General features: G+C 39.7%; 2 protein-coding genes across 2 annotated transcripts; one reads left to right on the top strand and one right to left on the bottom strand.

Annotated features, from left to right (window-relative positions):
- The first annotated feature begins 75 nt into the window (after positions 1–75).
- TOR1 (phosphatidylinositol kinase-related protein kinase tor1) lies at positions 76–8,735 on the top strand. Its single transcript, XM_062947248.1, has 6 exons — positions 76–661; positions 727–797; positions 857–3,075; positions 3,283–4,524; positions 4,582–7,824; positions 7,881–8,735. Exons 1-6 carry the CDS (start codon positions 597–599, stop codon positions 8,340–8,342), a joined length of 7,302 nt encoding a protein of 2,433 aa, XP_062800236.1. The 5' UTR covers positions 76–596; the 3' UTR covers positions 8,343–8,735.
- A 165-nt stretch (positions 8,736–8,900) lies between these two features.
- On the bottom strand, positions 8,901–9,833 carry QC764_409620 (uncharacterized protein; the record flags this gene model as incomplete). Its single annotated transcript, XM_062947247.1, has 1 exon — positions 8,901–9,833. One exon carries the CDS (start codon positions 9,831–9,833, stop codon positions 8,901–8,903), a length of 933 nt encoding a protein of 310 aa, XP_062800235.1.
- Positions 9,834–20,881: the final 11,048 nt, after the last annotated feature.

The following is a 20,881-nucleotide window of genomic DNA, read 5'->3' as shown; positions in this document are numbered from 1 at the left end:
ACGGGCACTAGCATGCATTCGCCCTAGTGACAGCGTTGTAAGAGTGGGGTCCCAGTGCAACTCAACTGCGCTGCCGACCAACGACACCCAGTCCTCCGTCCGACCTAAGCTTCTTGGTTTGGACAAGCATTAGAAGGGTGCAGGTGATGCAGCCTCTCCTGCGACGCCATCTCAGCGGATTATTTCACCTCACCTCTCAACCAGCCAGCCACCTTTGTCTCAAAACCCTGCCTGCATTTATTCAACCCAACGCGCGCCCGGCCCCAACGACGAAGTTCCTTCTCTACCTCTCGCTGTGGCACCCTATACATAACTTGGACGCCGTCCCCGTCCCGCCAGCATCCATACTCTCACTCAGCCTTCCACCCAAAAGACCCCGAGTCTGACCTCCCGCGACGTGTCTCACGACCACAGTCCCTCGGCCATTCCCAAGTTCTCTCTTTTGGAAGCGGACTCGCAGCCCAAAAACCTGGCCCTTCTTGCGGCTCTCTTCGTCGACCGACTATGGGTTGTCGGCGATCGGCGTAGCGCTTGCTTGTCGAGGCCATCCACTACCCTCAGGAGGAGAACGGCAGAAACCGCCAGGGCTGGACAAGATGTCCGCCGTCAAAGATCAGACAGCTACCTCGCTGGACCAGCACATCAAGGAGATCAGGAATCGGTTCGTGTTTGCGTTTGCTGAGCGCTCCATGCTACTTTCTTGCTAATGTTTGGCTTGCATTGCAGAAACTATGATGAAAACCAAAGGAAACGGGCCGCGCGCCAAATCAGAGACCTGGTCAATGCTGCCAAGCAGGGTGAGGCTATTTCCAAGTCTGTGTTACAAGAGTGACTCTAGGTACTAATGAGATATTAGAGATGGGTGCCGAACAGTTCCAGCGCTTCTTCGATAATGTCAATCAGCGTACGAATCTATTGATACAAGGTCCCGATACGTATGACCGTCTTGGTGGAATTTACATCCTGGATGCGTTGGTCGATTTTGACGGCATAGAACCAGCCTTGAAGTACACCCGCTTCCAGAACTACATTGGCAGTATCCTGCGTGGCCGCGATATCAACTCTATGCAGCCGGCCGCTGTCGTCCTTGGAAAACTATGCAAGCCAGGCGGTTCCTTGATTTCCGAACTGGTCGATTCCGAAGTTCAAACAGCGCTTGAGTGGCTACAGTCTGACCGAATCGAGGAACGGCGGTACTCAGCAGTCTTGGTGCTTCGCGAGCTGGCCAGAAACACGCCTACGTTGATGTACAACTATGTGGGCTACGTCTTTGAACAGATTTGGATTGGCCTTCGTGACTCCCGTCTCTTGATTCGCGAGACTGCCAGTGAGACCGTTAGCGCCTGTTTCAAAATCATTCGTGAGCGAGACCAGGAGCTGAAGAAGGACTGGATGGATAAGATGCTCAACGAGGCGATCAAGGGGCTCAAGATCAACACGGTTGAGTTTATCCATGCCTCGCTTCTTGTGCTCAAGGAGCTGCTTGAACAGGGTGGCATGTACATGCAGGCTCACTACCAAGAGGCCTGTGAGATTGTCTTCCGCCACAAAGACGCGCGCGATCCCGCCATCCGCAAGACGGTTGTGCTTTTGATCCCGGACCTGGCCAACTATGCACCGACAGAGTTCTCGGCGAGCTATTTGCACATGTTTATGGTGTATCTTGGGGGCATGCTGAAGAAGGACAAGGACCGCAACGACGCCTTTCTTGCCATTGGCAACATCGCCAACTCGGTCAAGAGCGCAATCACACCCTATTTAGACGGCGTTCTCATCCATATTCGCGAGGGTCTCAGTGTACAGTCCCGGAAACGAAGCTCGGTCGATCCTGTTTTTGACTGCATCAGTCGATTGGCCGTCGCCGTGGGTCAGACAATGAGCAAGTATATGGAGGCACTTCTTGATCCCATCTTCGCCTGCGAGCTCACGCCAAAACTGACACAGGCCCTTGTCGATATGGCGTTCTACATCCCCCCAGTCAAAGCCACCATTCAAGAGCGCCTGTTGGACATGCTGAGCAAAGTTCTCTGCGGCGAACCCTTCAGACCTCTGGGTGCACCCCATCCAAACTCGCTCGCTTCCATACCTCATATTCCCAAAGACCCAAAGGACCCCCTTGCTCACCAGCGGACAAAGGATGAAGTCAAGTTGGCCCTCAACACGCTCGGCAGCTTTGATTTTCAAGGCCATGTCTTGAACGAATTCGTCCGCGACGTCGCTATCAAATACGTCGAAGATGATGACCCAGAAACACGTGAGGCTGCTGCCCTTACCTGCTGCCAGCTCTATGTGCGTGACCCAATCGTCAACCAGACAAGCTATCATGCCCTCCAGGTGGTCGCCGATGTCATCGAGAGACTCCTGACTGTGGGTGTTTCGGATCCCGAACCCAAAATACGGCAGACGTTGCTAGCAGCCCTTGACGAGCGATTTGACCAGCATCTCGCCAAGGCTGAGAATATACGCACCTTGTTCTTCGCCCTCCACGATGAACAGTTTGCCGTCAGGGAGGTGGCCGTGTCCATCATAGGCCGGTTGGCTCGCCACAATCCCGCCTATGTTATCCCCCAGCTGCGAAAAACCATCATTCAGATGTTGACAGAGCTTGAATACACAGATGTGGCTCGGAGCAAGGAGGAAAGCTCAAGATTACTCAGTCTTCTCACACGGCACGCTCAGGAGCTGGTCAAACCATACGTCAACTCCATCACCCAAGTGTTGCTGCCAAAAGCTCGCGACCCGATCCCGTCCGTTGCTGCGACTGTCCTCCAAGCACTCGGGGAACTGTGCACCGTTGGTGGAGAAGAGATGCTAAACTACAAGAAGGATCTCATGCCCATCATCATTGACGCATTGCAGGATCAAAGCGCACCAGTTAAACGGGAGGCAGCCCTGCATACCCTCGGTCAGCTGGCCAGTAACACAGGCTATGTCATCAAACCCTACCTCGAGTATCCCCAACTTCTTGAGATCCTGCAGTCCATCATCCGGGGCGAGCCTCAGCGCGGGCTTTTACGACAGGAAACCATCAAGGTGATGGGCATCCTGGGAGCACTCGATCCCTACAAATATCAGGTACAGCGCAACTGTTCTTTTGTTCCCCTTCGCCACGCCCATTTCAGCGCATTGTCCTCTGCTACTCCAACCATGGAAGACTCGGATGATTCGGACGACGAGAACGACAACGTCGCCCTCTTTCTCGGACCGTACTCCCCTCCTGAAGTGGTTGAAAAGCAGAAGCGCAAAGTAACGTCGAAAAACAAGGCTAAAACTCCAGAACAGCAGGTCGAAGATCGCGCGCCGCGCACACAGAAGCAAACCGAAGCAACCCAACTAACTGATGTGTCCCTCATGATGGGCGGACTAACCCCTTCACAGGAGGACTACTACCCAACCGTTGTTATTAATGCCCTTCTCCAGATCCTCAAAGACCAGTCGTTGGTGCAGTGGCACGGAAACGTGGTGGATGCCATCATGAGCATCTTCATCACGCTTGGGCTCAAGTGTGTCCAGTTCCTCGACCGTGTGGTGCCTGCCTTTATCGCCGTGATCCGCGCCTCGAGCCAAACGCGACTCGACTTCTATTTCAACCACCTTAGTAGGCTTGTTGGAATTGTCCGTCAGCATATCAGGGTCTACCTCCCGGACATCATCGAGGTTCTCCAGGAGTATTGGGACACGACATATTCGCTCCAGACCACCATCATGTCGTTGATCGAGTCCATTGCACGCTCCCTAGAGGGCGAGTTCAAGGTCTACCTTGCCAGTCTCCTCCCGATGATGCTCGGCTTGCTGGAAAAGGACACCACCACCAAGCGGCAACCGACCGAAAAGATCTTTCATGCTTTCCTAGTGTTCGGCTCAAGCGCCGAGGAGTATATGCACCTCATCATCCCCGTGTTGGTACGTCTCTTCGACAACTCGGCCCAACCCATGTTTCTGCGCAAGTCTGCCATTGAAACGATTGGCAAGCTCTCGAGCATGGTGAATCTCAACGACTATGCGTCCAAAATCATCCACCCCCTCACCCGGGTCCTTGCCAGCCACGAACCAAGTCTAAGAGTGGCTGCCCTCGACACGCTATGTGCCCTCATGTTGCAACTGGGGCGTGATTATTTGCACTTTGAACACACCGTCCACAAAACCATCTCAACATACGGCCTCCAACACTCCAACTATGACAAGGCCGTCGAAAAGCTCAAGAAAGGGGAAACATTACCGCCTAACCTCGCGCCGCGCTTCGAGGACAATGCAGTCGAGCTTCATGCCTCTGAAAACAGCCCGCCCAAGAAATTGGATCTCAACCCCATGCATTTACGGCAAGCCTGGGAAACCAAGGGTAAGTCTACTAAAGACGACTGGCACGAGTGGTTCCGCAAGTTTAGCACGACGTTACTTTCCGAGTCTCCGAATCACTCACTCCGAGCTTGCGCCAGTTTGGCAAGCACTTATCAGCCACTGGCAAGGGAGCTCTTCAACTCTGCCTTCGTCTCATGCTGGAGCGAGCTGTACGAACAATTTCAGGTAGGCCAAGAAGTGAGCTACCGCGATCCCCCGGCAAGTTTACTAATGCTCGTGCAGGAGGAACTGATCACCAACATCGAAAACACAATCAAATCCGAGAATGTGCCTCCTGATCTTCTGGGTCTTTTGCTGAACCTTGCCGAGTTCATGGAACATGATGATAAGGCCCTACCAATCGACATTCGAACCTTGGGACGTGAGGCGGCAAGATGTCATGCCTATGCCAAAGCGCTGCATTACAAGGAACTCGAGTTTCTTCAGGACCACAACAGTCACGCGGTCGAAGCCCTGATTGTGATCAACAATCAGTTGCAGCAGTCTGATGCCGCCATTGGTATCTTGACTAAGGTGAAGGCGTACAAGGACGGGATCACGCTGCGGGAAAGCTGGTTCGAGAAGCTGGAGCGCTGGGATGAGGCGCTTAACTTTTACTGCCAACGCGAACGCGAGCTTCCGCCTGACCAGCCCACACCGGTCGACATCGTCATGGGCAAGATGCGTTGCTACCATGCGCTGGGCGAGTGGGATTCGCTAGCCTCGCTGGCTGGCAAGACATGGTCAAACTCGGCACCAGAGGTTCAACGCATGATCGCAGGCCTTGCCACCACGGCTGCCTGGGGGCTCGGGAAATGGGACTCTATGGATAACTACCTGCAGTCTATGAAGCGATTCTCACCAGACCGCGCCTTCTTCGGCGCCATCTTAGCCCTCCACCGCAATCAGTTCCGAGAAGCCCTGGGCTGCATCGACCAGGCTCGAGAAGGTCTCGATACAGAGCTGAGCGCCCTCGTGAGCGAATCCTACAACAGGGCATACCAAGTTGTTGTGCGCGTTCAGATGCTTGCAGAGTTGGAAGAATTGATCATCTACAAGCAGTGCGATGCTGAAAAGCAAGCCAGTTTGCGGGCAACATGGGAGACTCGTCTCAAGGGGTGCCAGCGAAACGTTGAGGTATGGCAGCGCATGCTGCGACTCCGGTCGCTCGTGCTCACGCCACCAGAGAACATGCACATGTGGACTAAGTTCGCCAACTTGTGCCGCAAGTCTGGACGGATGGGTTTGGCGGAGAAGTCACTGAGACAGCTTATCGGGTCGGATGTGCCGCTGGACACAGTGATCCCTCACTGGCACGACCGCCCCATGGACCCCGATGCCGAGAGACTTGCGTCTCCGGTTCTGTATGCAGTACTCAAGTACCAGTGGGAGGTCGGTTTGCAGCCGGCGATGCGAAACACTGACCGAACCATCGCCGAGAGAACGCTGTACTGCCTTCGCAAGTTCACTGACGAGACGGCCCACAGGGTAGAGAGCGCAAGACACCAACTAGCCGCTTCCACCCAGGCCGGTAACGGTGCAATTGACGGCTTACATCAGGCCTCTACCTTTTCCGAGTTCGACGAGGCGGCATTACTCAGCCCGGATGTGCAGCGTCACTGGACAGAACAAACGGTGCTGCTTGCCAAGTGCTACCTCCGCCAGGGCGATTGGATGATTGCCCTGAACAAGGACGATTGGCAATACACACGGCGCAAAGACATTCTCTCCTGCTACTACAAGGCCACCTATTATCATCGCCGCTGGTACAAGGCCTGGCATGCCTGGGCCTTGGCCAACTTCGAAGTGGTGCAGGCCCTAGGATCTCGCAAGGACCTAGACAGCGGCGTCATCATCCAGTATGCCGTGCCTGCTGTGCATGGCTTTTTCGAGTCTATTTCGCTCTCTTCGGGAAGCTCTTTGCAAGACACGCTGCGTTTGCTCACGCTCTGGCTTACATATGGTGGCAACCCCGATGTTGCCAGTGGTGTGACAGAGGGCTTCAATCGTGTCAGCGTCGATACCTGGCTTGAGGTCATTCCACAGTTGATCGCTCGCATTACCCAACCTAACAAGAAGGTTCAGGCGTCGATCCATGGTCTGTTGTCTGATGTCGGTCGTGCGCACCCCCAGGCGTTAGTCTACCCCTTGACGGTTGCCATGAAGTCGCGACAAAGCACGCGCAGGTCCAAGACCGCCAGCGTCATTATGGAGGCAATCCGTCAGCACAGTTATAAGCTGGTCGAGCAGGCAGAGACGGTGAGCCGCGAGCTTATTAGGACCGCGGTCCTCTGGCACGAGCTATGGCATGAGGGTCTGGAGGAGGCTTCCCGGCTCTACTTTGGCGATCACAATATCAAGGGAATGTTTGATGCCCTCGAGCCCCTTCACGACCTGCTCGAAAAGGGCCCTCAAACCCTCCGGGAGGTTTCATTTACACAGACGTTCGGCCGTGATCTGGGTGAGGCTCGCGAGTGGTGCCGGCAATATCGCGAAACAGAGGACGTCAATGACCTGAACCAAGCCTGGGACTTGTACTACCAGGTTTTCCGTCGTATCAGCCGACAGCTTCCACAGATGACCACACTGGAGCTGACCTACTGCTCTCCGGACCTGCTCCAGGCCAGGGACCTGGAGCTCGCGGTGCCGGGAACGTATCGCAGCGGCCAAGAGGTTGTCCGAATCATGTCTTTTGACGGCACCTTTACGGTCATCAGCAGCAAGCAACGTCCGCGAAAACTTGACATTGTTGGAAGTGACGGTAAGACGTACACTTTCTTGCTCAAAGGTCATGAGGACATCAGGCAGGATGAGCGTGTCATGCAGCTCTTCGGCCTCTGCAACACGCTCTTGGCCAACGACTCGGAATGCTACAAGCGCCATCTCAACATCCAACGTTACCCGGCTATTCCGCTGTCGCAGAACTCGGGTCTTCTCGGCTGGGTCCCAGACAGCGACACGATCCACCAGCTTATCCGTGATTATCGGGAGTCAAGAAAGATTCTCCTTAACATCGAGCATCGGATCATGCTTCAGATGGCGCCCGACTACGATAACCTCACACTCATGCAGAAGGTGGAAGTGTTTGGGTATGCCCTTGATAACACAACGGGTCAGGATCTGTACCGGGTCTTGTGGCTGAAGAGCAAGAGCTCTGAAGCCTGGTTAGACAGGCGAACTAATTACACGCGTTCCCTCGGCGTCATGTCGATGGTCGGGTACATCCTGGGCTTGGGCGACCGTCATCCGAGCAACCTGATGCTGGACCGCATCACGGGCAAGATCATTCACATTGACTTTGGCGACTGCTTTGAGGTGGCGATGAAGCGTGAGAAGTACCCGGAGCGGGTGCCTTTTAGGCTTACCCGCATGCTTACTTATGCCATGGAGGTTAGCAACATCGAGGGCAGCTTCCGGATTACATGCGAACACGTGATGAGAGTCTTGCGTGACAATAAGGAGAGCGTTATGGCCGTTCTCGAGGCTGTAAGTTGAACCACCTATAGCCACATATCGTGTCTTGTACTAACTCGTAACTTTAGTTCATTCACGACCCGCTACTCACGTGGCGTCTTACCAACCCGGCCAGTCCCGCTGGACCACATTTCAATTCGGAGAGAGAGCAAGCTATTGCCGGGCCCCAGGCAGCACGGGTGCGTCGGCCTTCCATACTGGAAGCTCCGATGGCCCCGACTGAGTTCCTGGCAGCACAAGCTGGTCCCGAAGGCTTGACCGGGGCGCGTAGCCGTGCGCGTACAAATTCATCCGCCGCTCCGCTCCCAAGCATAACCGATGACGGTGTCCATGGCCCCATCGAGATCGCGGAGGTGCAAAATGCGCGGGCTGTCGAAGTGCTTGACCGGGTCTCCCAGAAACTCACGGGTCGTGATTTCAAGCCGAACGAAGAGCTTCTTGTTAAAGATCAGGTTAATAAGCTGATCATTGAGGCTACCAAGCTTGAGAATCTCTGCCAGCACTATATAGGGTGGTGCAGCTTTTGGTGAGGTCCAGCCACAGTTTTTGTTCGTAGCTATCACTGTCAGTGGGAGGCTTTAAACATGGATTGATTTCGGGCAGGTTTTAGCTCTATGTATCGGCTTTCTTTGGGTGTTAAGAAGGCAGTGAGTTATTTTGGTCACTATTTGAGCGTGCATGTATGGATCTAGCGTAGTATCAGTTTTATGATACTGGTCTTGGGGGGACTCTCTGATACGAGGGTGATGCTTATGTGGTGTATATACAATAGCAGTCTTGACAGCATCTGTCTGGCGTTGCTTGGTAGTTGGACGGAATAATGAAAGGCCGGTTTGGTCCATCACACAAATGCCAAATGCGCCTTGAGGTTTCACATATATTCAAGGGCTTCCCCTCTCGACAATGAGAATAGCCGATTCCCACAGCACAGGTACTAAGCATCATGATTTTCTAAAAGCCTGGAGCATCTCGGTTTTTTTGCTTTTCGTAAGCCTACCTAATTTACACCATAAACCAATCGATTAACAAGACCTTGAACATGCTTCAGCAGAATAATAGCTGCTCCTCTACAGTTCGCTATTTGCTCCCTACAGCCTGCATACTCGGCCTCCACACTCAGTCATAGTGTGGATATATCGTACCTTTCCGTTCTCAAGGCGGAATTCATGACTGTCGGCCGCGTTCATCATGTGCTCCCAAACACAAATAATATTGACAGACCCCATAGACTCGTCGATAACATAGCGGCGGCGCGTATTGGGTGCCTGGCTACTGTTTGTCGGGATTCCTTGCCTGCATGTGTCCTCATCACCTCTGCCTGTATAAGCGCCGCCCTCCAACCTCGCACACGGCGCCCCCCAGGGAACGAGGCTCGAAGCTTTGGCATCATCCCACATCGACATGTAGGCGTCGCCGGCCGCCTTGATCTTCTCTCTGCTGTCCCGCTTTCCCTCAGGGATGATGTCCCATTTCTCCTGAAGGGCGTATTTGAGCGTATTTTGAGCATTAAAGAGCCATGACCCAGTTGTGGAGGCGACACTGTCAATGAGGGTTACTTTGCCGTCCGCACCGTGGCGGATTTGAGTGCCAATCACATGTGGCTGTGGGTTGTTTGCGGCAATGAGCTCGGTGAAGGTGGCACAGTCGACGAGGTCGTAGATAGTACGTCGGTGGTCAATGGCCAATCCTTGTGTCAGAACGGACTTCGTTGCATCAATACGCTCGTTGTTCTCCTCGTACTCCCAACCACTAGCAACAAATTCTTGCAGGGGAGCCAGGCTGCCAGCTTTCTGGCTAGCAACATAGGCGTCTGCTGCCTCTGCCAGAACGGCGCGGTTGCAGTCTGTCGCGGCCGGTGACAAAGGAATGCCTGCAGTTAGTTGGACTGTGGCAGCAAGAACAGCCCAGATGTTGATGTGACTCGTGGAAGGCATCGTCAATGTAACAGAAAGCAAAGCAGGACTTCTGTTAAGATGGGTAAGTCGATGATAATATGACTTAGAACGGTGGTACTCGGCCATGGTCTGGCGGGGACGGGAGCAGCTCCATTCTTTATGGATAGACGGTGATTTGAGTTCCCAGTGTTTGATAACAAGTGCCGTGAGAAAAGAGGGGGTGGTGCTGGAAAGTGTAATATCCGATTGAGGCAGAAATGGGCTTATATTCGAAGTCAAGCGGGGAGCGGTTGCTCGGGGTTCAGAACTGAACCCACCACTAGGCAAAAGGGCAAGCAACAGTAACAAAGGAACAATGTCTATCGATCAGGGGCCAGAAGAAAGCATAGCAGAACAAATAGGTAAGAAAGGGATAACACTGAAAAAAGCTATAAAGAAAACACGTTGAAGGCTTCGAAAATAAGTTTAATAGCAACCTCAGCCATTAATTCTTTTTAGAAAAAATCGTATAGAGTTCTAAGTGAATACTATTTTGAAACAGATTATGAAAATATAGAATTTAATTAACAATTTTAAAAAGTACTTACAAAAATTAGAAGTTTATTTGTAAAAGATATATTAGATATATTTCACTATTTTTAAAAACTTAAATCTATATAGGTAGATAGTATTTCTATAAAAATCTTTTCAAGTTATAAAATAACTAGATGTTAATGTTCTAGCTATCTTTATACAAGTTAAATTTGAAGAATAACTATTGAGAATACTAGCAATATAAATATACTTTAATAGTAACTTTATATACTGTAAAAAATAAATCACGGAACTGGCTTGACACTGACACTAACGGACTGGATACCAAGGACGTGCGGGCCATGGGGGCTTTGGGACTCTGGTAGCAAAAGCAAGTTGTCAAAGCTTTGCCCTGTCAAAAAGCTTTGCTTTGCAAGCACTGTTGGAATTTCCTCTCTTTTTCTTTCTTAGCTTACAATTAAATCAGTTGGTATGGTATAACTGTTGAGTTATCGCAGAACTCACCTGTCAAGCCCTAACAATAAAACTATAAATAATAAAAAATGAAACATAAAATTAAAAGTAAAAATTAAATCATTACAAATAATTTAGTTAATGTTTTTTGTTTAGTTTTATTTTGATAAAATGTTAATGTAGTTTAAAAAGTAAAGCTAAATATTATAAAGGTAACTGTATTTAATCTATTTTTAATTGTTTATATTTTATAAATAATAGTAAGAAAATACAAACGGAGGAACTAAATTATAAATATTAATTTGCTATTTCTATAATTTGGAGTTTCAGATACAAAAAGAAGAAAAGCAAGGGTACTAAATATATTACTTTTATTTCAGGGTTATATAAATTTTCTACTTTTAATTAAATTCAGTTTATTAATTTTGATAAGGTAAGCAGGGCATATTAGGGTTTTCTAATGTTGTTTTTTTATTCTCTACTTAAATTAGTTTACTACCTTAAAATAGCCCCTATTTCTTTTTTATTTATTATTAAAGTTATGTATATATTAAATAAAAAGGAGTTAATTCCAAAAGTTTTTATACCTTTAAAAGTTGTGTACTTTTCCTTAAGAATTTCTTATTACTTTTCATTATGGTTCACCTTACTGTATTTTCTAAAATAATACTATGAAATAGGTATAACTTTATTATAAAATATAATTTTTTACCTAAATAACTACTGCATAGTCATCAATTTTTCTCTATTGTAACAACCTTAGTCTATATTTACTTAATTATAAACTTGACAATAATAACTTAGTATTGCTATTAATTTCTCCCTAATAAATTAAACTTTCGTACTTCTTTTCATCAATAAGTCTAAAAATACTATTTAATATACTTAATATGTGTATTTCTAGATTACTATGAAGATTTTTAAATACCTTGGCATATTTACTTATAAGTAATATCATAATTATTTTTCCCCTATATTAACAAGCTAAATCTAAAGAGTTTAACCAAATAGTGTTTCGGGATATACATCTACTATTAGTAGTAAACCTAAGTAATTAGTAATAATTACTGAATATTAAATTTTATCCTCTTTTAATGGATTAAGGAGAACTGTCATTTGCTTACTACTTTACTTGTACTATTTATAATTACACTTTTATAATTCCTGAAGAAAGATAATCTATTCTTCATTGATAATAAAAAATTCTTGATATTTTAAAATATAAATTGAAAGAATTTCATTACTTATATTAATTTTTACTTATAGGGAGCTAACTAGTTAGGTCCCTATTTAAAGCCAGTTTCTTTAGAAGAATTAAAGTGAAACAGTTTAGGATTATAAAATATTTTCATTATTCTCAATAATTAAGTAGTATAAGTTTTCCTACTTAGTTCATTCCGAAAAGTGTATTTTAAATTTATTGTGAATTCTTTTAAATCATAATTTTATGGACTTTTTTTATTTAACGGCGAAGTGTATTAAAATTCTTGATTTAAATTTTGATAAAAGATTTAGCCCATTTTTTAATATTGAATATTTACTTGTCAGTCATTAATAATGCACCTATTAATTTTTAAGGTAATGCAATTTTTAAACTCTATTAATCTTTGTATTTTGGCATAATAATACAAGAAAACTTTTGACATAACATAATGTTTAATAGATCAAAATTTGACATCATAATAAGTAAAAAGTTTTTTTTACAATGGAATTAAAAGTAGTACTATGTTAATATCGTGTTTGTTTAATATTAGTTTAGTTATTTACTATCTTAATTGGTTTTTCCATAATAAAAAATAGTTTTTTTGTATATACGCCTAGATTCCCTCGTATTTATTAATCTTATAGTATAGTACGTAGTACGTCGAGTATCATATCGGAAGTCCGGTTCGATTCTTATCGAGGTACTTTAATATATAAATTTATAAGAAAACTATAAATCTAGGAACTACTTTTACTTATTTAGGTTTTAGTCGGTATAAATATTACTGGTATAGTTTATTTATTTATTTAAATAATAAAGATTTACTTTTAGTTCCTATAAATTATTACAGCTAGATATCTTAGTTAATTAACTAAATATTCTAATTAACTTTTATTAAACCGTAAATCTAATATCCTTTCTATATTATATTTTTCTGCTTCGTTTTCCGTTACTTTTTATATATTAATTTTACTTCTTAGAAGTACTGATTTTAAAAGTAAAATATAAAAAATATATAACCGTAAATATATCGTATTAAGTAATTCTAATCCGAATACCGTTTCCGATATCTTTCTTTTAACTTTAAATAAGCCTACTCTCTTATAGTTTAGTTTCTTATTAGGTCATCTAATACGTAAATTACGTATAAACAAGAATTTTGAATTTAACCCTTTAAGGCGAGGTCCCTCGAGCCTTTTAATATTATAGTATTTCCGTATCTTTTCTTTTATAAACTTTGATAATTTTAAAAAGTGACAATAAATATATATAATTTATTTACTTTAATTTTAGCCCTAGGTACCTTTACGTATAATCTTTCTCGTAGATTTATTTTGAATTTAAAGTTTACGAAAAACGGTATACCTTTAGTAATTCTTATTAGTAATATATTATATATCAATTATACTATCAATAATAGTTTAATCTAAATATATTACTCGAAATTAGTATAATTCTATAGATATTATTATATAATTTAATTAAACCGTTCCGTTTAACCGTTCATTTAGGGGTAGTAAACCGAAAATATTTTACTTACTATCTTGAGGTTGGTTATAAATATTCTTTAAAATTTCGATACGAATTTAATATCGCGGTCCGTAATAAATTCCTTTAGTTATATATATTCTATTATAATATAGTATAATACTATATTCGTTAATACTTTACCGACCTGGTTTTTTTATAATGTAAGAAATATATTTATTTCATAAATTTTTGATTACTTTTAATATATAATTATATTTAACGCTAGTTACCGTATCTTTGAATTTTAGTAGATTAATAATAAAGTTTATTATAATTAAATTTTATAGGTATTCCGCTTTTAAAAATGGCTTTAAAATTTATAAGGTTTATACTTTATAAGCTTTATTCTTTTTTATATATAGTATAATAAAACTGCTCCCGTAACCTTATTTTTAATTTTTCGTTGATTAAAGTATTATTTAATTTTTTTTATAGTTTTAATAATACCAATATATCCTCCAAATTTCTATCCGTAAGTTTCTATTATTAATAATATTTTATTAGCTAGCTTTATTAATATTTAATTTTTATATTATAGTCTTCCCCAATTATCCTTTAAAATACTCCATAACTTTAATTTTTCCTATCAGTAGTATTTTATAATATAGTTACTTAACTTCTTTTCATATATAATAAAGGTAATTTGTCTATAATACATTATATAATACTTTATTAATAACTAAAATAAATATATTAAAGTACTGTTTAACGTTTTTTTAAATAGTAAAAATAATTTTTAGGTATATCTTTATTGTAATTAGTTTACCGGTTAAATATATTTACTTTAGTGTTTTCCAAACCCTTTCTAGAGTTGGTTTAAAAATTAAATTTTTAAATTCTTTTTTAATTATTATATTCATTACACGTTAAGGACTTTTGTAGTAATAGAATATTATAGGTTTTTATAATCTGTTTAGACCTAGATTTCGTAATTAATACTATTAAAATATAATCTTTACTTTTTAAACGCTTCGAGAATAAAAGTGCTTTGTATTATAGATTGGGTAGTTCTAACGTACTTTTTTATTTCTTTAAAAAAAAACTTAACGGAACTTTATATCCTTCTAATTTAAAAAATTAAATAAGCGTACGAGACTTATATATTTTCGAATAAATATTGAATAGAAATTTATAAATTTTAAAAATTCTATAGTATACATTTATTATTATAATATAAATTAGTTTTGAATTATAGTATTTCCCTAATATTTATATAAACCTTACTTAATAATATTAAATATGTTAAATATACTATGCTTCATATATAAAACTTAGTTTTCCTTTTATTACTTGAAAATCCGGTTTAATATAGCGGGTTAATTATTTCTCGTATATATCGTTTATTTTTCTAAAGGACGTAAATGAATAAAAATATTGTTGAGATAATATTTTATTATTTTATCGAGCTATTTCCGGATTATATAATTAATAAAAGATTAGAACGTTACGAATATATTAGTTAACCCGAATAGTATTACGAAATATTTAAAAAAAGTTATAAGGTATACGAAACGTCACTTTTTATTTATTTATTTTCTTAATTTATTTATAAACATACCCGATACATATATTTAAATATATAAAGTTTCGCGCCCTAATTAATTAATTCCGTCATTTAAATATTAATGGTAGCGGATAATTATTTTTTACCGTTCCGTTATTCAATTAATAGTAATTTATATATAATCGTAAATTACTATTCTTTTTCGGTACGAAGAATATAAGGCATTTTATTACTAATATAGACTCCTTAATATTTTTTTTAAATTCTCGTTTCAATATTTCTTTAAGTCTTTATTTTATTTATTGTTTCTCTAATAGACTTTAGGTAATTGTAGTTTAATTTTTTAGAAAATTTAATTTTATAGTTTTACGGTCCTTACTTTAAAAATCCGTTTAACACTTAGCCGTAAAGGCTAAGTATCTTTAGTATTTGACCGGTACTACCTTTTTTTTAAACTTTTTTCTTCATTATTATAGTAAATATCTTTATTAACCTCTAGCATTTTTATTAACGTCGTTAAGCTTATTTCTTCAATTTTATTATTTATATCGATGAAGTATATTAGTACTTTTCAAGTTCCCTACGATAGTACTATAACAGGTACTGATTCTATACTTTGTTTATATATATTCTTATTTTCCTATCGTTAGTTAAATATTTTTAAAATTTTTTAATCGTAAGTATTTACTATCCCTATAATCGATATTTAAATTATAGTTTTTACATGATAGTTTTTTTAGGGGTTATATCCTTCGAGGGTTTAATATTTATAGTATCTAGGAAAATTAAATCTATTTTTCTTTTCACTATAATATTTAAAAATAATACTTTTTATAATTTTTTTATATTAAAACCAATTTTTATATAACGATTTATTCAAATCTTTTTTATAATATTTTAATTTAATATTTAAATTATACTGAAATCAAATTCATTTTTATTTTTGTATTTATTAATATTACCGCTTAAGTATCCTTTTAATATTTTATAACCTAGAAACGTTTCTTTTTTTACTTTTTCTTTATATAGTAACGACTTTACTAACGAGTATTAGATTATTATTATATACTTTTGCTTTACACTAATACTTTTAAAAATACCGTTTATAGTCCGTTAAAGGTTATCGGCTTCCGCGAAGGGCTATTATTTATCTTTTAAATAGTTATGTTGTTCTAAAACGTTTTTTTATTCCGGGTTATTTAATAATATAAAGTTTTCTAATTATTTACGCCTAACTTCTTTCTATTTTCCGTTTTTACTTTTTTCAACATTTTCTTGTATTTATAGCTGATAACGCTTCTTTTATTTAATCGATGACCTATGTACCGTTACTTAATTGTACCGCTTAACCTTTTCCTATGAATAAAATATATAGTTTGCGCCTAAGTACTATTTCAATATTATTTTTTTTCTTAAAAATTATATTATTAGTTTATATTTTTACCGTTTATCTATTCGAGAAAGTATTTTCTATACTTTTAAGCAAATTATACTACTGAAAGATTACTTTGTAGTTTAATTGAGCCCTAAACCTTTTATAAAATATAGTCGTTCAGTTTCTTTTATGCTCTTTCCTATTTTATTATAGTCCTTTCAATTAAGCGTAGTTTAGCTTCTTTATTTACTTCTATTTATCTATATATAATATATTATAACTAAAGTACTTTCCGGTATTCGGGATACTTAAAATAAAGTTATACCGTATTTCCTTTACAGGATATATACCTCGTAAGCGAAGATATATTTCTTAATCACTTCGGGATTTCAATGTTAACGACTTTTTTACCCTTTCAATATTTTTCTTACTTCTTGCATATAAGCTTTAAAAATTATATTTCCTAATAAAATAATAATTTATACTTATTATATTATCTCTTTAATATCGTTCACTAGGTAAGTCTTTCTTATTATATAGAGTTATTATTTTTAGCGATTTCCGTAGTAATTTCTATAATAAATTGTACTATTTAATCATATAGTACCTATATTTAAAGATTTCTCTTTTCCTACTCCTCCTTTAAACTTTCTTTTACTTGCTATAAATTTCAGAACTTTATTTTTTTATTCGATATATTAATTAAAATTTTCTTCGAAACGTATCGCTTTACTTTATTAATACCTAATAATCATGATTTTTATAACCTTCGCTCCCTTCGATATAATAATTAGTATAATTTTTTTTATTTAAGCCGTTTAAATACCTTATAGTTATTTCTGCCTTAGCTCCGGCCTTACAGCCTTACGGCCTTTATTACTATATAGTACTAATATATATTAATCCTAAATATATAATACCAGAATAATTAATACTAATGTATTTCCGCTTATGTTTATTATTAAGACAGTTATTACGAAAATATCCTTTATTACTATTACTATAATAATCTCGATTATTACTTCTCTTTTTTATATAACGCTAAAATTACCGATTGTCGATCCGTATAATTATAGTAATATACTTATCGATAATATCGGGCCTCGATTAGTTATATAATTTTTTTATTATTTTTTTTAAAGTTATTATAGAAGACTTATATTAATCCCTTATCGTTAATAATATTATATAGGATATCGATTTTAAATAAAGCTATGTATTAACCGTTAAACGCGTTTAACAGAGGTTTACGAGCTTTTCCTATCCGCGCTTTACTTTATCGTATTTCTTAAATATCTCTTTCAGTTGATTTCGAAAATATAATAACTTTCGAAATATTTTATAGTAATCTTCTTTTAGTCCTTTGGCTCTTATTTATAATGATTATTAAGGATAAAGTTACATTATATGAAAACTTTATTTTTAGCTTTAATAGCCGCGAAAATTATTTTCGATTTTTTATTAGTAAATTAATTTAAAATCAATAAAAATAAGTTTTAAATTAAATTAAGAACTCTCTAAGTTTACTTTTGCTCCTTTATAGTATTCCGGTAATAGGAATTTTTAATTGATTTAAATATAATCGAAATAACAAAAGTTTAATTCTATGTTTATTAAATCTCGTCCTCGAGTTTTTTAAGACGCTTAATAATCTATTTTACGGTAAAAGGTATAAGTCGAGTACTAATAGAAGGTCCCTCGCTACTTAAGCCGGGCGGGACGCCTCCTATCTAAACATTTATAGGTCTGGCTATAGTAGTAAAAAAATACTTTTAATTTATATATAATAGATTTAGAGTAAGTATATAACGTATAACGAACCTCTATTTAGAATTTCTGAAAGGGATATTAGCAAAAAGTACTTTTAAATAATCCTAGTTTGGTATAGTTAAATAATATTTGATAGTGGCTTGTCTTAATTATTATTATTATTATTACTATTTCATCATAATGGTGATGACTTAGTAAAGATTATTTTAAAGTTTATAAAATTATACAAGCATTACTATTGTTAAAATGGGTCCCTGTAAGCCGTGTTTTACAGTAGGTTACTGCTGTGATATTACGCGGTGTTAGTTCTGAAGGAACCGTTGCATACGGCACCATGGCCCACAACGCACCTACCCGGCACCCTAACCGAAGATCCACCGAGTACGTCGTCAACTTCGAAGCCTTGCTTCCAACGCTCAATGGTCCAAAATGGCCTAAATTTTAGATTTAGGCTATTAAAGGCCCTCTAATTGCCCTATGTAAATTTTGGCCCTCTAGACCTACAGCTACCGGCACTTACGGGTAGGCCGGTAGCTGATTTTGCTCTGTTTTATATAGGCGTTAGCACGGTTTTAGCAAACCGCAGCCAAATCTTCGACTTCTAGGTCAAACTCTGACACATCTGCGTGTTGGGGAAGTGCAAGGCTCTGTGAGCCCCCTGGGAGTATATGGTAAAGGTAGAGTGCGAACTCTACTATAGAGTATTACGGTGCAGTTGCAGAAGGCTATAGCGACAAATATAGAAGGTCGCTCACTATCACTTTATTATAACAGCGCTTTAAGATGCTGGGACCTATGCACACTAGGAAGTAAGCTCCTAGTATCGATCGTGTCGCAAGTTTCCGCTGCACAGTGAGCACTAAAGTACACTACCGTTACAAGGCTTTAGACCTATACATGTGACTTAACATTTAATAAATATTAATTTAAATTTGTAATTCAGTTCCGACGGTCTTATAATTAACTTCACGGAGATTAATAAATATAATTATAATAAAATTTCTCACAGTTTTAGCTCAGGATAAGAATTGGATATTAAGTTAGTTATATTATGTTGAAATAGGTGCTATTGAGGCCTGTAAATATAGGCTCAAATAGCTATCGGCGCAGTACACTAAGAGCGAAGAAGACTTTGACTGCAGCATTCGACAGTTGCCGTGGCACTGAAGGAAGGAGGATTACAGGGGCGGCGCCCTGTAATATATAGAAGAGAATCACTGTAACATAGGCTTGTGAGGCACTGATGAGTGTGGTGAACCAGTATATTGATTGAACCTTGTAGACTAAAAAATACCACAGTGGATAGGGTGTGAAGCAGAGGTCTTATAGGCCATCGGTGCTTTACTCGCTCCCCGAGGGTGACTCCGTTCCCGGGCCTGAACGCGTGTTTCCGGGCCTAAACGCGCGTTTCCCGGGCCCGAACGCCCGCCAAATGCGCTAACCAAATATAAGGTTAGGGGCCACGTTACAGGCCACGTTACCGCTACCGTTTGACCACTGCAGGGCAGCGGCCTTAGCGCTCGGCTTTCTGGGACCTCGGATTGCTTCCGGAGGCCGGGCTTCCGCTCCGGTATCCGCAGTCCCTAAACACTGCTGATTCAAGCCATCGTATTGCCTCTGAGGCCCTGTAATATACAGGGCTCAGATACACTGTAAAATCCACAAACAAAAGCTATATTTTAACATATTATATAATTAAGTTAGTAATATTATATAATTAAGTTAGTTATATTATATAATTAAGTTAGTAATATTATATAATTAAGTTAGTTATATTATATAATTAAGTTAATAATATAACTGTGACAACCAGCCAGTTCCTCTGTATATATAGACCTCAATCCTCCAGGTACCTCCGTACCCGGCTCACCACTGCCAAGAAGTAAGCGCCCCGTTTTCCTGTAGCCCCGCCATTGCATCTTACTTGATTGGCCCTCACGGCCTGCTGCAGTCTCCACTCTGCCTTGCTATATGGTTGGTCTGTGACACGTAGTTTTAGTAACGTAAAAGAATTAAAAAGCGTTAAGCGTAAAGAATAGTTTATTCGTTTCGCTTTTCTTTAGGACTGTCCCGTAGCGCAGTCCTCCGTTATTATCCCTTTCAACTTCTCCTTTTTAGATCCTTCTCTAGGCTTTAACTAGCCTTCCGATCTTTCCTTAGAATTTAATATAGCCGTCCTTTCTTTTCTAATTGCTTAGAATACCGTTAGTAGTAGGCCTCTTACTTTTTAGGGTAATAAAAGCGCATAGCCTTAATTATATCTAAATTTCTTCTTACTTATTAACCTTATAATATAATATATTATACGTCGACTTTTACATTAAAGGTGTAGGTTCGATTTCTGTCGAGGTTTTACTAGGTTAAAGTATTTAATTCTTTATGAGGGCTTTAGTATAACTCTTTTTACCTATATTAGTTTTAATCGGTTTAAATACTCTAAGTAGAATTCTTTTAGTGTATCCGGGTGGTTAAAGTCTATTATTAGTTCCTATAAGATTATTTTTTATTAGGTATCCTAACAAAATTAATTAATATTTTAGTAAAATTTTTTAAACTATAAATTTGAAGCCTTTTCTATATCGTATTTTTGTTTATTCTTTATTACTTTTTTTACTTATTTTACTTGCCGGTAATACAGATTCTAAAAGTAAAATATAAAAATGTATAACTGTAAACGTATTATGTTAAATAGTTTTGATTTCAATGTTATTTTTAATATTTATTTTTAACTTTGGAAAACCCTACTTTGCTAGGGTCTATCTTGTTATTAAATCTTTTAATACGTAAATTACGTATGAAAAGTG

Source organism: Podospora pseudoanserina, chromosome 4, assembly GCF_035222485.1.
Source record: "Podospora pseudoanserina strain CBS 124.78 chromosome 4, whole genome shotgun sequence".
Classification (NCBI taxonomy): Eukaryota; Fungi; Ascomycota; class Sordariomycetes; order Sordariales; family Podosporaceae; genus Podospora; species Podospora pseudoanserina.
This window is presented reverse-complemented; position numbering and strand designations above follow the sequence as displayed.